Consider the following 15,553-nt stretch of genomic DNA (forward strand, 5'->3'; position numbering starts at 1 on the left):
GGAGGAGGGCATCACTGCATTTATTTCCGACCCTTTATGAGTCCTACCATGCCAGGACCGGGTCCCCCGACCCCGCCCCACCCAGTTCCCACGCATTCCCACGCGTGGCTTAGACCCGAGGGACTACAACTCCCGGCAGGCCTTGCGGCAGGAGACTGCAGCCCAGGGCTCCTGGGAAAAGTATTGCAGGTTGGCTTCATCGGCGAGCTAATTAAAAAGGCCCGCAAGGGAGAGTCAATTAAGCTCTAATTAGGAGATAATGGAGGGGGTTAAGCAAACAAGCCTCCACTTTATTCTTGGCCCTTAGGGGAAAGGAGCTTTGACTTCGCTTGCAGCGGAGTAGTAGGCTGCCCAGCACCAAAAATAATGAGGGAAGAGAAAGCTAGGCGGTTGACATTCCCGGGTCAGAGGGAGAAAGGGCTGGGATCTGGACTCCAGGGTTTGAGGAGGAGGGAACTAGGCGGTGTGGACTCCCTGGCTGGGAGGGAGCGGAGTCTGGCCGCCCCCTCCAGATGGGGCGAGGGGCCCCATCGGGGGTAAGTCCCCCGGGTGCGGAGGTGGGGCTGCATCGCTGCTGCGGGATTGGCCGAGGCGGGGGTGTGTGCGGCAATCCTTGATTGGCCGCGGCGGAGGCGGGGAGCCGCCTGGGCGCCGCACCCTTGCGGCTCCAGCCTAGGTGGTAGGGGAGAAGGACTGGGCAGGTGGGAAGAAAAACAAGGAGACGTCCTGCGGGGAAGGACTCAGAATCTGACTGCCCGGGCCTGTGGCTTTTCGTACTGGGGAACCAGAAATTGGGAACAAAATGTCTCAGGGTTGAATTACGCAGACACAGTGACCTAAGGAGCGGAGTTTGAGGATACAACAGGAACAACAGTTTGGTGTCACTGTAACCTGGGTGCAGGAGATGGGGGAACTTTGACCACGGAAGATTTGGGGAGGGGGTGCGCACGGTGACCTCGGGGCACGATATAGGGAACACTGAAACAGGTTTGAATTGCTAGCGATTAGAGAGATCCTGAGGGGCTGTAGGGCTTCCCAAGTTGCTCAGTGGGTAAATAATCCGCCTGCAATGCAGGAGAAGCGGGTTCGATCCCTGCTGAGTCGAGAAGGAGGAGAGTATGGCAACCCACTCCAGTATTCTTGCCAGGAAAATCCCATGGACACAGTCGGACACAAATGAAGCAACTGAGCACGCACGCACTCAGCAGGGACTGTAATCGACTGTCTGCCTCTGGGGGTCATGAAACTGGGGCGACAATCTTGAAGGGGCGTAACCAGAGAATCCTGCCTAGAGGCTGCTCACTGAAGCTCATTGATGAACTGGCTGCTGCTGCTGCTGCTAAGTCGCTTCAGTCGTGTCCGACTCTATGCGACCCCAGAGACGGCAGCCCACCAGGAACTGAACAATTTCAGGCGTCCCTGATGAAAAGGGCTGGAAGGAGGCATGGTGAACTCTTGTGTGTTTATCTCTTTAAAAAGTTACCAAGAGTACACGTATATCTTCTGGTTGGAAAGGAAACCTATATTCAAACAGGGAAGTATCCGGACAGAGTCAAGCTCTCCCTTCATCCCTATCTGCCGCCCTCTTCAGAGTCCTTTCCCTTCAAAAGTGTATTTTTACATAACATCTGCGCCCACCGACCTTAATTGCGTGGTTTTTCACCAAGAATCGCGATATGTGAAGATTTCTGCTCCCCACCCCTCCCTTCTTTTCCCTTTAGCTCTCCACCACGGTACTGTACCTATTAAAATGCATTTCTGAAAACCGCTGAATGCACACTCCAGCGTCGGGGCTGGAAGGAAGATGTGTTTCAAGTTACTCCCTTCTGCTCGCGGGGTCTAGCGCATGCGCTCTGCGGTAGGGCCCTGCTCCCCGCGGGCGCCCTGCAACTGGGAAGGCCAGGCCCGCCTGGGGTGCTAGGCTGACAAACCATCCCACTGGAGGGGGCGTGAGCGGGGCGGGGCCGGAACGTCTTTATCCCGGGCCGCGCCCTGGGCGGGCACAGATACCAACCACACAGACCATGGCTACAGCGGCATTGAGGCAGGTGGGTTCGCGGCCCAGTGCCGGGGTCTGGGGAGCTCTTAGGGGAGGCGCACTTCCGGGACCACTCGCCGGTGGCCCATCCGGTGGGGCGCAGGTACTCCCGCACTCAGGTTCCGCTGCAGGGAGCCAAGGAGGAGGGGGCCCCTTAGAAAGGAGCACGAGGCTTTAATGGGGATGAAGGGAGAGAAGTAATCGGTGGGAAGGGGGACCTAGATGGGACTTCTAGGGATGGATATATGGAAGAGGAGACGGCAATGGGAGAAGCATGGGACTGGGGTGACGGGATGGATTAGGAGAGAAGGGAGACTTTGGGGGCGCCAGAATAAGATTCCCAGACCCTCTAGGTGTGGGAGCAGGATGGAGGCAGAGTTCAGTTTCAGGTCTGGACTGGGACTAGGACCCAAGGCCCTATTTTTTTGGCACTAAAGATAGAGGTAGAATGTTGTGCCCGGAAACCCCTTATCTGAAACTCTGCGCCAGGGTTGAAAATGAGTTAATACCTCATTGTCAGCGACAGAGATTCTCCTGCTGTGAGTGGGACCCTCCATTCTTACTGATACATGTCAACAGGCAGAGCTTCGGAGAGCCTGTGATTTGAGAGAACAGGGTTTCTCAGTGAGGAAGGAAACAATAACAACTCGAAGAAGGGATTCTTTATAACCCTTGACAGCTGCAGCTTAACGTTGGGAAAAATGGTTCCTGTTAACTTTGTACCTGACTTTATATGGGACTCTTAGCTTGATGGATAGCAGGACAGATGTTTCCTTTCTGAGTTGAGACGGAGACCAGCCTGGGCTGTGTCTGGGACAATCTTGACTTTACGATGACACTCCTGGGCCGTGGTGGTAGGACAGCCTTGGGCTGTGAGTGCTGGGGTCAGTGGAGATTCCATCATATTATAGAGCTCTGCTCTGTGCATACGCCACCCCAACTCCAACTATTTCTCATTTCCTAATTCAGCCCCAGAGCTTTTTACAACTCTATGTCCCTAAAGCTCAGGGATTATCTGAGATCTCCTTGGGGCCCAATCCCCCAATGGTTTGGGGTATCAGGTGGTGGAGCACCTTCCCTGAGGGGAGGTGAGACCCCTGCCCCCAGAAAAATATCCTGGGAGGGTGAAGGCAGCTTCTCCCAGTGTGACAGTGTCTCTATGGCCAGTACAGATTTATAATCTCCTGGAAACAGTGCCTGGCACCTTTTCTCTGCCTTGTGGGTGTGTTTTCCTGCTCCTCTCTGTCTCTCCTGGATATCTCTGTCTCCAAGCATTGCTGAGGTAGTTTCTCTCCAGGTGTTGGCATCACTCTGTCTCTGCTAGTCTCTCCTCATTTCCCTAGGCCTCCCTTTCACTTTGTGCTGTCCCCCGACATTGGGTCTTGATCTATTACTCTCCTTTCTCTTGTTCTCTCTCTCTTACGGCTTCAATTCATCTTGCCTTCAGTATTTTTTTTTTCTTGATTTCTCCAGGCTTTACCATGCCTGAATTTCCCTCCCTCGTGTGTCTTGTCTCAGTCTCTATATATATGGTGGTTGTGGTTTAGTCACTAAGTTGTGTCAAACTCTTGCAACCCCATGGACTGTAGCCAGCCAGGCTTCTCTGTTCAAGGGATGTCCCAGGCAAGAATACTGGAGTGGGTTGCCATTTCCTCCTCCAGGGGATTTCCCCCTCTCTCTGTATGAAAGTGAAAGTGTTAGTTGCTCAATCCTGTCTGATTCTTTTTAACCCCCTGGACTGTAGCCCTCCAGGCTCCTCTGTCCATGGGATTCTCCAGGCAAGAATACTGGAGTGGGTTGCCATTCCCTTCTCCTGGGGATCTTCTCGACTCAGGGATTGAGCCCAGGTCTCCTGTATTGATAGGCAGATTCTTTATTGCTGAGCCCCTCTATGATCATATCTAATTTTACTTCTCTTGGCCTTGGATTCCTGTTCCTTAATGTCCGTGTCTTTTACTTCCTTGTCTCTTATTTTTTCTCATTCTTCTTCTCTACTTTTTTCCTTTCTGCCTTCCTCTGAGGGCTGCTTTCCTGTCCACCTGCTGCCTGCCTCCGCCCTGCCAGTTGGTGTTATCTCTATGCCGGGGGTGTCTTGTCCCCCTCCTGGCCAGTAACCTGGCCCTGGCTTGGTCAAGCCAGAGAGCGCCACCTAGAGGCCATCCCAGGACCCACACTCCAATCATCCCAGTAGCCCTCCAGTGCTCATAACATCCAGGACCACTCCTCAGACTTCATGGCCTAGACTTTAGGACATTCCAAACCCACAGCCCCCGTCTCACCATGACTCACCTACTGACCAGTGACTTCGGCCATTCACATCTGTTCTGGGTTCCCTCAGCTCACAGGGCAGGAGCAGGCTAGGCTGTTCTGTCTGCCAAACCTCATCACAGCTGCCTTCCCACTGGGCTGAGGAAAGAGGTATCTCGAGGTCAGAGACTGTGGGGGAGAGGCCATCCTGCTAGACGCAGACAGACCTTCTCTCCCCCGCTGGCCTCGGGCCGGACCACAGGGGAAGCGTTCATCTGAGCAGTGTCTCTCGATGACTGGGGTGGTCCCCGAGTGTATGTGGCTGCCCCTCAGTTCCCTACAGCCCTGGGAACCATAGGGAATTGGAATTGCTGGTGTCCAGGGTGTGGGACTCGGAGAAGGCAATGGCACCCCACTCCAGTACTCTTGCCTGGAAAATCCCATGGACGGACGATCCTGGAAGGCTGCAGTCCATGGGGTCGCTGAGGGTCGGACATGACTGACTTTTCACTTTCATACATTCGAGTGTTCTTGCCTGGAGAATCCCAGGGACGGGGGAGCCTGGTGGGCTGCCGTCTATGGGGTCACACAGAGTCGGACACGACTGAAGTGACTTAGCAGCAGCAGTAGCAGGGTGTGGGACTGGGGCCTCAAGTAAGCTGAGCCCAGTTGATCTAATACCCCAAAGGGAAGGACTTGCAATTCTGGGTCTGAGGGCAGAGGGGGCTGGGGGTCTGGATCCTGAGGTGGGGGCCTGGAATCCAGGGTCTGTAATAGGAAGGGCTGGGGCCCTGGGCCCTGGGGGAGCATGACCTATGGGCCCTCCACTTTTCTAACTCTTTTCAGGATTTGAGTTCCCCCGGGGAGGCCTTCACTTACCTGCACACCTTCCCTTGTCGTCCTCTGTCTGATCTGGGCTCAGGCAGGGCTGGGGCCAAAGTTCCCTGGGGTAGGAGGTGCCTGTATTTGACTTTGCCCCAGCTTGGAGGAAGGGATGGGAGCCGATTCAGCTCTTTATTGAGATGGCCCTTGTGGGGGCAGGGAGCAGACTTGGCCTCCTTGGGGATCTCCTGCTCCATGCTGATCAGGGCAGGGGAAGGGACCTGGCCTGGAAGCACTGGGCCTGGGACAGAGCATGCCCGAGAACATCCCCAGTGCAGACTGTGGAAAAGATGGGTGCCAGGACCCCCTGCGCTCTCTGTCTCCTGGTCTCATCACCTTTCTTACTTCTGTCCCCACCCTCAGATTTGGATCCCCAGATTTCTCCCTGTTCCTTGGTTTCTGTGTGGTTCCAGAAGATATGCCTCATCCAGCTTCAAGGTGACAGTGGGGATTAGGGTTTGGATCTCAAGGAAGAGGGGCTGGGGGCCTGGACCAGTGGGTCTGAGGGAGGCAAGGGCTGGGAGCTAGCTTTAGGCATCTCCAAAAGATCCAGGGTCCGAAGGTGAAGGTGGGTGGCAATGGGTTAGCCTAATTGCTTGCCATCAGGCCGTGGAAAAGAGATGAAACTGCATGTCCCAGGAGCCTCTGGGACTACAGATCCTTCTTCTCTCTGGTTCTCAGCCCCAGGGGTTCCTGGGAGTTGTAGTTTTTCAGATTGGAAGCTGTGGTCAGACTCCAGGATGCCTATCTTTTCTCAGGCTGCTGACCTGCAGCTGGAAATGACACAGGAGCCTCATAAGAAGCCTGACCCCAGCCAGCCTCTGCTGTTCGGGAAGACATTCACCGACCACATGCTGATGGTGGAATGGAATCAGGAGAAGGGCTGGGGCCAGCCCCGAATCCAGCCCTTCCAGAACCTCACGCTGCACCCGGCCTGCTCCGCTCTGCACTACTCCCTGCAGGTGGCAGGGCGACTGCCCTCCCTCCCCTGCCTCTCCCTGCATCTCTTCCATCTTGCTGAGTCTCTTGCTGGGTCTACCTCCCTGGGTTTGCTTTTTGTGTGTTTCTCATTTCCACGCACTCCTCATCCATTTTTCTCAGGCTTGTCATGTTCCAAGTCCCATATTTATTGGGTGATGCCAGGTCCCCAGAGATGAGCAGACCCAGTTCCTTCACTTGAAAACCCCCACACTTTGGTGCTCACCCAGGGGGATCTGGACTCTGATGGAGGCAGCTGAGGTATTGTGGGAGGCCAGAAGAGGAATGCCCACCCTACCTCTGATTCGACCGAAAGTGGGGTCTTTCCTGGCAAAGAGGGGAGCTGAGGCTCTTAGTGGGAGAGGCGACATCAGTATAAAGACACAGTCCAAAGAAGAGCCTGGTATATTTGGGAGGGAAGCGTGGGGTTGGAGGCTACGGGGAGGCTGAGGATGCCATCAGAACCCCAGAGGAGCTGGGACCTTGTCAAGGGCACTGGGAGCTCCGAGGGCTCTGAGCAGGCACAGAGCAGGTAGAGTAAGACCCTTCTCAGGCCATGTAAAGGATGAGCTGAGGTCGGAGCCAGGGGGATCACCAGGAGTGGATGGGGCAGAGAAATTCAGGGATACTAGGGATTGACCGGCTGGGCTAGAGAAGGGCAGGGAGGGCTGAGGACTGTGCCCAGTGGTTTAGCCGGGTGACCATGTAGACCACGGGACCATGCCGATATGGGGACATAGGAAGAGGAGGATTGGCTTTGTGGGACTTGGTGAGGGCCCACGAGGAGAGAGATGCAGGAGACATTTGACCCAGTTTCCAGCTTCAAGCTATGGCTGAAAGCAAAGTCTTTTCCAAAGAAGCTTTACTTGTTGCAAAATTTTGGAGGGACACACTGCAGTTGTAGCTGGTTGGCACTTTGACTGATTTTTGTCCCTTACGGAGTCGTTCTCCAACATTAGGCATGTTCCACCCGCCCCCCCCCCCTTTTTTTTCCTCTTTTCTTTTCAGAATTTTGATGGTTTTTCTTCCCACCTACTCTGGACATTTGATTCAAATGGATCAGTTCTGTGCAGAGGAGACCCAGCGTGGGGAACAGATACAAAGGATGGATGGTCAGGACGTGTCTACAGAGCCCCGCCCCCAGGAAGGTGGCTTTTGGAGATCACCATTTATTTGGCTCTCCTTTCAGCCCAGCATGACAGGATGTCCTCCAACAGTACTTTTGGAGGACAAAAGTACTTTTGGGGACCCAGTACTTTTTCTTTAGTAGAGTGAGTGAAGATGAAGGGGTTGAGCATGCAAAAAAACATGTCTTTCATGATAGCTCTTACATAGGGCTCCCCAGGTGGCACAGTGGTAAAGAACCCGCCTGCCAATGCAGGAGACGCAAGAGATGCGGGTTCGATCCCTGGGTTGGGAAGATCCCCTGGAGGAGAAAATGGCAACCCACTCCAGTATTCTTGCCTGGAGAATCCCATGGACAGAGGAGGCTGATGGGCTACAGTCCATGGGATCACAGAGTCGGACAGACCGAGTGACGAACACTTTCATTTTTCCTTCTTTTAATGTAGCCTAGAGATTCTTGGGCAGCCCTTGAAGAGCTTTGTCCTCCTTTTCTGCTGCTGTGTAGTATTCCATCCTAAAAATGCCTCCTTTAGGCAATCACCTGTTGCTGGAGACTTAGGTTGTTTCCAGTCTTGTGCTATTATAAACAGCACTGCAATAAACCAGCAAACACTTCACTTCCCTTAAAAGCAAATGTATCTCTCCTTTCAATTTCTGGAACTGTTGGCTCAAAGGCTGTATGTGCTTGTGATTGCTGACAGATGTTGAGCCATCAATATCTTCTGTGACAGATGTTATGACAGAGCTGTGTCAATTTTCACATTTACCAGCCAGGCCTGTTTTCCCTGTTCCCAGGATGACCCTTGTCAAACTTTTAGATGTCTTGTAAAGTGCTTTTAAAGGTACTAAGTGCTTTTAAAGGTACTTCAAGGTAATTTTAATTTGCCTTTTCCCCCCGATTATGAATGGAGTTGACCATCTTTTCACAATGGAAGAGCCATTTTTAGTTCCTTCCTGTGAACTGTCCATTTTCTTGGCTGATTTTTCTATTAGAGTGGGTTTCTGCATTTATTTGTAGGAGTACTTTGTGTATTAAAGATAAGTCATTTGTGATGTGAGTTCAAAGTTTCTACCCAGTTTGTTTATTTTTATTTTTATGCAGTCTTTTCTTTTTGATTTCTGTGATTTGTCATATTTAGAACACCAGCCCCAATTCAAAATATAAAATGGTCCTTTGTGTTTTCCTTTATTGCTTATAGAAGAAATTTCATTTAAACCTGAAAATTTTCCTGATGTGAGGTATGAGATAGCTGCTGTTGCTGCTGCTAAGTCGCTTCAGTCGTGTCCGATTCTGTGCGACCCCATAGACAGTAGCCCACCAGGCTCCACCGTCCCTGGGATTCTCCAGGAAAGAACACTGGAGTGGGATGCCATTTCCTTCTCCAATGCATGAAAGTGAAAAGTGAAAGTGAAGTCGCTCAGTTGTGTCCGACTCTTATCGACCCCATGGACTGCAGCCTACCAGGCTCCTCTGTCCATGGGATTTTCCAGGCAAGAGTACTGGAGTGGGGTGCCACTGCCTTCTCCGGTATGAGGTAGGGATCCAACTTAATTTTTCCCCCCAGAAATGGATATTTGGTTGTTCAGCACCATTTAACTGAATTGATCATGTTTTGTACAATTTTTACTTAAATACAGTTGGGTTACAACATTGTGGTGGTCTCAGGTATACAGCAAAGTGATTCAGCTATACGATAATCCACTTTCTAGTCTCTTGCATTGTTTGATCTGTCAGTTCATTTGTCAATGTCACTTCAAGTGTTGTAGATTCATAATCTGTTTTCATATGTGATAAGGCAGCTTCCCACTCTTACCTCTTGCCCTTATTTTTACATTTTTTCCCAAAATACTCCAATTATTTTTATTTTGCATTCTTCATTCATTCATTCATTCAGTCAGTCAGTCAACAGAAACCTACTATGCACCAAGAACTTACCTGGGGTTGGTGGGATTAGGAGGGTGGTTCTTTAGTGATTTATGTATTTGTTGATGAACATTTAAATTGCTTCCATATCTTGGTTATTGTGAATAGCACTGCTATGAACACAGGGGTGCAGGCATCTTTTTGAATTAGTTCTGATATATGCCCACAAGTGGGGTTGTTGAATCATACAGCAACTCTATTTTTTTTTGTTTTTTGTTTTTTTTACTGTTGTTGTTTTTACTGTATTCCATAATGGTTGCACCAATTTATATTCCCACCAACAGTGTAGGAGGGGTCCCTTTCTCTACACCCTCTCCAGCATTGGTTATTTGTAGACATTTGAATGATGGCCATATTGACCTATGAAGTGGTACCTCTCTGTAGTTTTGATTTGCATTTTTCTAATAATTAGCGATATTGAGCATCTTTTCCCTATTGGCCATCTGGGTGGACATTGTATGATTTCATCCATGGCTATTAAAGTATTTCTCTAAAACACAAAAAGGCTATTTAAAAAGATAACTTCTGGGAATTCCCTGGTGGTCCAGTGGTTAAGACTTTGAACTCTCACTGCCGAATGACCTAGGTTCAATCCCTAGTCGGGGGACTAAGATCCCACAAAGCATGTGGTGTGGCCAAATAAATAAACAGGTAACTTCCATGTCATCTTCATTCCTGAGAAATGGTCCCAGTAACATGGAAAGGGTTTAAAAAAGCGTGCTCCTTGCTCTGGGTCTCTCTGTTCTGCTTTCTCTGGCTTCTGTCCTTTGCTGTCTCCTCTCCTGGTCTGTCTGGATCTTTGCTCTCTCTCCTCCTCTCTGTGCTCAGTGGGTTAATCTCTTCCCTGCTCACTGTATTTTTCTGTGTCTGTATCCCTGTGTATCAGCCTGTGTTTCTCCCTGGCTGGGTGAGCTGTCTCCCTGAACCCTGACCTCCTGCCCTGCCTGTCTCTGCAGCTCTTTGAAGGCATGAAGGCATTCAAAGGTGGGGACCAGCGCGTGCGCCTCTTCCGACCTTGGCTCAACATGGAACGGATGCTGCGCTCGGCCCTCCGCCTCTGCCTACCGGTGAGGGGCCCCCGGCCGCCCAAGGAGGGTGGGGCAGGGGGCATGGGCGGGGGCCAGGGTCAAGAGGGTACCCTGACTCATCTTCATCCCGCCCAGAGTTTCGACAAAATTGAGTTGCTGGAGTGCATCCGCCGGCTGGTGGAAGTGGACCAGGACTGGGTCCCTGGCAGCATGGGCACTAGCCTCTACGTTCGGCCCGTGTTGATCGGGAACGAGGTGGGCCGGCTCCGGGGGCTGGGGAGCCACACTTGGGGGGCGGGTTGCCTTCCTGAAGGAGAAGGGCCGGGGACCTAGGCTTGGGTCAGGGAAGGGGTTGGGGGCCTGGATTCCTGGGTCCCTGATGTCCCCTTCCGCCCATCACAGCCCTCGCTAGGTGTCGGCCACCCTACTCGAGCCCTCCTGTTCGTCATTCTCAGCCCTGTGGGCGCCTACTTCCCTGGAGATGCCTTGAAACCTGTCTCCCTCCTGGCAGATCCATCATTCATCCGGGCCTGGGTGGGTGGGGTCGGCAACTACAAGCTGGGAGGGTAAGTAGTCCCTTGCCCACCCCAGGGTCTGGTGCACTGGGCGTCAGAGACACAGGGTGTGTCTTTGGATGTCCAGTGGAGAAACTCAGATTGGCCCCCAGGGAAGTCTCTAGAAATGAATTTACACTTAGCTCACTGGTCTCTCCTCCAGGTAGCCTCCCCTGAAAACCCAACCTTCCTCAGCTCCCATAATGCCCAGGGGCTCTGGCATCCACCACCCTGCCTGTGGACTTCCTGTGGATTTATCTGTCTTGCCAAGGGCATCAGCTCAGCAGGGCAAGGAGGGTTAGGATGGGGATAAGGCAGAGGGCGGGCTTAGGATGTATTGGGACAGCAAGTGTGGCCCCAGCTGGGAGTTCATTCAGATCCTTTCAAAACATATCTCGTTGAAGTTTCCTGATGGTCAACGTGAACTTCTCGATGTTCAAGCTGGTTTTAGAAAAGGCAGTGGAACCAGAGATCAAATTGCCAACATCCACTGGATCATGGAAAAAGCAAGAGAGTTCCAGAAAAACATCTATTTCTGCTTTATTGACTATGCCAAAGCCTTTGACTGTGTGGATCACAATAAACTGTGGAAAATTCTGAACAAGATGGGAATACCAGACCACCTGACCTGCCTCTTGAGAAACCTATATGCAGGTCAGGAAGCAACAGAACTGGACATGAAACAACAGGCTGGTTCCAAATAGGAAAAGGAGTACGTCAAGGCTGTATATTGTCACCCTGCTTATTTAACTTATATGCAGAGTACATCATGAGAAACACTGGGCTGGATGAAGCAGAAGCTGGAATCAAGATTGCTGGGAGAAATATCAGTAACTTCAGATATGCAGATGACACCACCCTTATGGCAGAAAGCAAAGAACTAAAGAGCCTCTTGATGAATGGGAAAGAGGAGAGTGAAAAAGTTGGCTTAAAGTTCAACATTCACAAAACTAAGATCATGTCATCTGGTCCCATCACTTCATGGCAAATAGATGGGGAAACAGTGGCAGACTTTATTTTCTTGGGCTCCAAAAACACTGCAGATGGTGATTGCAGCCATGAAATTAAAAGACGCTTGCTCCTTGGCAGGAAAGTTATGACCAGCCTAGATAGCATATTAAAAAGCAGAGACATTACTTTGCCAACAAAGGTCGGTCTAGTCAAGGCTATGGTTTTTCCACTAGTCATGTATGGATGTGAGAGCTGGACTATAAAGAAAGCTGAGTGCTGAAGAATTGATGCTTTTGAACTGTGGTGTTGGAGAAGACTCTTGAGGGTCCCTTGGACTGCAAGGAGATCCAAACAGTCCATCCTAAAGGAGATCAGTCCTGAGTGTTCCTTGGAAGGACTGATGTTGAAGCTGAAACTTCAATTCTTTGGCCACCTGATGCAAAGAGCTGACTCATTTGAAAAGACCCTGATGCTGGGAAAGATTGAAGGCAGGAGAAGAAGGGGAAGACAGAGGATGAAATGGTTGGATGGCATCACCGACTCAATGGACATGAGTTTGAGTAAACTCCGGGAGTTGGTGATGGACACAGAGACCTGGCGTGGTGCAGTCCATGGGGTCGCAAACAGTCAGATACGACTGAGCAACTGAACTGAACTGAACTGAACCCCTATGTTGGGTGAAGCTGGGGACACAGATAAGTCTGATCTGGGCCCTGCCCTCCATAGGCTCCCAGGCTGGTGGGAGCCCGAGTATCCAGGGCAGCACGTGCTCTGATGGAAATGACCAGAACATGGGAAAGTCTTCACAAAGGAGGTCCGATGGGTAGGCTGGAGATGGTTTCCTGAATACAAAAGTGGTGTGTATGTGAGTCGCCCAGTCATGTCTGACTCTTCACGACCCCATGGACTGTGGCTCGCCTGGCTCCTCCATCCGTGGAATTCTCTAGGCAAGAATACTGAAGTGGGTCGATTTCAAATCCTGGGAACACACCAGTGGAGACAGGGGGGAGGGGCAGAGTCACCAAAGTTGTCAGAGAAGAAAAATAAGTCTGGCTTTTGCAAAAGGCTTAACAGGTAGTCCCAGACCAGGCCCAGCCCTGAACACTGGACTGAAGGGCTGGGATCTTGTCCTAGAGGCAGTGGGGAGCCCCGAGAGGCTTGTGAGCAGACGAGGTGCGAGGTCAGCTCTGGGTGAGAGACAGTGAGTGTTAAATCAGGGCAAAACGGGAAAGCATCGAGGTGGCCAGTTGATCGCGAGAGCCCAGAGGAGGCTTGAAACCCAGCCTGGAGGTTCAGTAAGCCTCTCAGAGATGACGTCACAGCTGTTTGTGAATGGGGCGGGAGCAGGATGAGCGCTGGTCTAGAAAGACTCACATCGGGCCACGTCGGGGGAAGGCTGGGGGTCCCTTGACCTGGTCCACCATGTTGCTGTCCGCCAGGAATTACGGGCCCACCGTGTTAGTGCAGCAGGAGGCACAAAAGAAGGGCTGCGAGCAGGTCCTCTGGCTGTATGGGCCTGATCACGAGCTCACGGAGGTGGGCACCATGAACATCTTCGTCTTCTGGACCTATGAGGACGGGGGTGAGCCCACCCATGACCAACCCCAGGCTGGGCGGAAGTGGGCGGGAGCAGAAATTCTTAGTGGCTGCAGGTCTTGGGGCTTGGCTGTGGGTGGGGTGGCTCCTAAGAGGATGGGATGGTGTGAGGTAACACGCCCCCTCCCCCTTCTCTTCCACCTGACCCAGTGCTGGAACTGGTGACCCCCCCACTGGACGGCATCATCCTACCTGGAATAGTCCGACAGAGTCTGCTGGACCTGGCCCGGACCTGGGTGAGGGCATGCTGTCTTCGGGTGGCCAGAATGATGGGGTACTCCTCTGTTGCAGGACTGGAGTATTGGGGGTGGTGGAGGGGACTGGGCACAATGGCATGGCTCTTTTTCACCATCCACACAGAGCGGGGAGCAGAGCAGCCCCCCGGGCTCAGAGGTTATTCGTGTCTCGCCCCGCAGGGTGAATTCCGAGTGGTAGAGCGTAAGATTACCATGAAGGAGTTCCTGCGGGCGCTGAAGGATGGCCGGGTCCGAGAAGTCTTCGGTTCAGGCACTGCTTGCCAGGTCTGCCCCGTGCACCAAATCCTGTACCAAGGCAAGGTGAGGAAGGGCCAGCTTAGAGCGTGAGGAAGGGCCAGCTTGGACCGTCACGGAGAAGAAGGGGGTGGGGGCCCGTTCTTACCACCCTTTCTTCCCCAGCATTTCCACATTCCCACCATGGAAAACGGGCCCCAGCTCATCCTCCGCTTCCACAAGGAACTGAAGGCGATCCAGGTGAGGTGCACCAGCTGGGAGCTGGGCTGGATGCTTGGTTGCCCAAGAGAAGTTCACATCCCACTAGCCTCTGAACTGAGGCTTCCCTTCCCCCACCATAGTCCCACCAGCTGAAAATGGCTCCTTCCATTGGCCTCTGGGCCTCCGATTGAGTTTGCTTTCCTCAAGGCCCTGTGGCCTAGAACACTTCTTGGGACTAAATGGCGCTTCTCTGTGAGCCTCGGGAGCCCTGGCTTGAGAAATTCCCTTCCCATGAGCCTCCGGGACCTGAAGCCAACCTTCTGGCCACTGAGTTCCAAGTCCCAGAGATCCCCAGGAGCCCTGGGCTATTCCGCTGGCTTGAGAATCTTGCTCCTACCAGCCTCTGCACTCTGCCCCGACTCTGTGGCCTAAGAACGTTTCCTATCATAAGCCCCAGGAGGTACTTTCATACGTCTGAACCGAGCTATCTGGCCTTTCCTGGCACTGGAACTGGAGCTCCTTTTCTGTGAGCTTCTGTAAATTCCAGAGTATCTGGACCGAGAACTACACCTCCTGCCTATCCAGGTTTTCTCAGCGGAAGAACTTTTCCCCCGAGCCTTCAGGGCCTTACAAGAACTCCTCTTTGCAGAACTACAACTCCTTTGGGCCTCTGCGCCACCTTTGCCACGTTCGGTGGGCTTCCGGGAAGTGGCCTCATTTCCCGTGAGGCCCTGGGGCGTAACTTTGCCGGCGCTCAGGCTAGGATGCCCCAGGGCCTGCTGGGAGTTGTAGTGTGGTTTCCTCTCACCTCCGCCTGTGTTATTCTATAGTACGGATCAAAAGCCCATGAATGGATGCTCCCGGTGTAATGCTCTGGGCTACGCTGGACCACTCCACGGACCACCGACCTGTAGCATCCAGCCCCTGTTGGACCTTCACCTCCGTACCAATGACTCACCTGAAGTGCAATATGAAGCAAAAGACGGGGGAGCTCGGACGCCTGGATCTCCGGTGCCCCCATGTTACACTCCCAAAGCCATAAGGGCCTGACCCAGGTGTCTTGGACCCTAGCCCCGCCATTCAGGCCTTGGGGACCTGTACTCCCCGCTGCTCCGTGTTGTGGGTCAGGGATACACTTTGACCCCAAATCTGCATCTCCGTTTTCAGGCCAGATCTCCCGGTGCTACAGTTGATTTTTTTTTTTTCCCCCTAGCTGCGATTTTGAAATAAAATGCCAAAGAACAAGACATTAAGTTTCATCTTCAATGAAGCAATTCAGCGGCTCTAGCGTCTTAACCAGGAACCCACATGTTCAACCCATTTCATTTTCAAGGGCCCAGCAATCCAAACCCTCAGAGTCCTGATGGTTTCTCAGATGGGGAGATTTTTCCACTTGTCACAAATTGAGCTTAACATCTTCCCTCCCTAAAAAGGGACCCGCATCCCCATCTTGCAGGACAGCCCCACTGTACACTCCAGTCACTCTGCCAGACCCCTCTGCACTGTACTTCTACCCCCAAAAGCCTCTGAGTCCCCAG

The 15,553-nt window shown here is 52.3% G+C and overlaps 1 protein-coding gene and 1 long non-coding RNA gene across 3 annotated transcripts; one reads left to right on the top strand and one right to left on the bottom strand.

Annotated features, from left to right (window-relative positions):
- Position 1: 1 nt before the first annotated feature.
- LOC113876234 lies at positions 2–5,282 on the bottom strand. The gene is made up of 4 exons (XR_003506446.1): positions 5,165–5,282; positions 4,328–4,444; positions 2,548–2,634; positions 2–2,163 (listed from the first exon to the last, which is right to left on the bottom strand). It is a non-coding gene; the product is annotated as an uncharacterized LOC113876234 (long non-coding RNA).
- Positions 715–15,268, top strand: BCAT2 (branched chain amino acid transaminase 2). 2 transcript variants are annotated; one of them, XM_027515216.1, is made up of 11 exons: positions 715–2,048; positions 5,531–5,605; positions 5,926–8,805; positions 10,151–10,261; positions 10,358–10,477; positions 10,625–10,788; positions 13,167–13,309; positions 13,474–13,559; positions 13,740–13,880; positions 13,980–14,054; positions 14,846–15,268. In XM_027515216.1, exons 4-11 carry the CDS (start codon positions 10,163–10,165, stop codon positions 14,882–14,884), a joined length of 867 nt encoding a protein of 288 aa, XP_027371017.1. In that variant the 5' UTR covers positions 715–2,048; positions 5,531–5,605; positions 5,926–8,805; positions 10,151–10,162; the 3' UTR covers positions 14,885–15,268. The 2 variants fall into 2 exon arrangements, with proteins under 2 accessions (XP_027371017.1, XP_027371015.1); XM_027515214.1 differs by having other exon boundaries at positions 5,926–6,129.
- The last annotated feature ends 285 nt before the right edge of the window (positions 15,269–15,553 follow it).

The sequence above is a fragment of the Bos indicus x Bos taurus genome, chromosome 18 (assembly GCF_003369695.1).
Source record: "Bos indicus x Bos taurus breed Angus x Brahman F1 hybrid chromosome 18, Bos_hybrid_MaternalHap_v2.0, whole genome shotgun sequence".
Lineage (NCBI taxonomy): Eukaryota > Metazoa > Chordata > Mammalia > Artiodactyla > Bovidae > Bos > Bos indicus x Bos taurus.

Bases quoted from the DNA above. Each gene is read 5' to 3' on its own strand.
- BCAT2 (XM_027515214.1), top strand. From the start codon at position 2,025: ATGGCTACAGCGGCATTGAGGCAG. The intron at 10,789-13,166 runs GTAAGTAGTCCC...GCTGTCCGCCAG, and splicing joins GGCAACTACAAGCTGGGAGG to GAATTACGGGCCCACCGTGT. The intron at 13,881-13,979 runs GTGAGGAAGGGC...TTTCTTCCCCAG, and splicing joins AAATCCTGTACCAAGGCAAG to CATTTCCACATTCCCACCAT.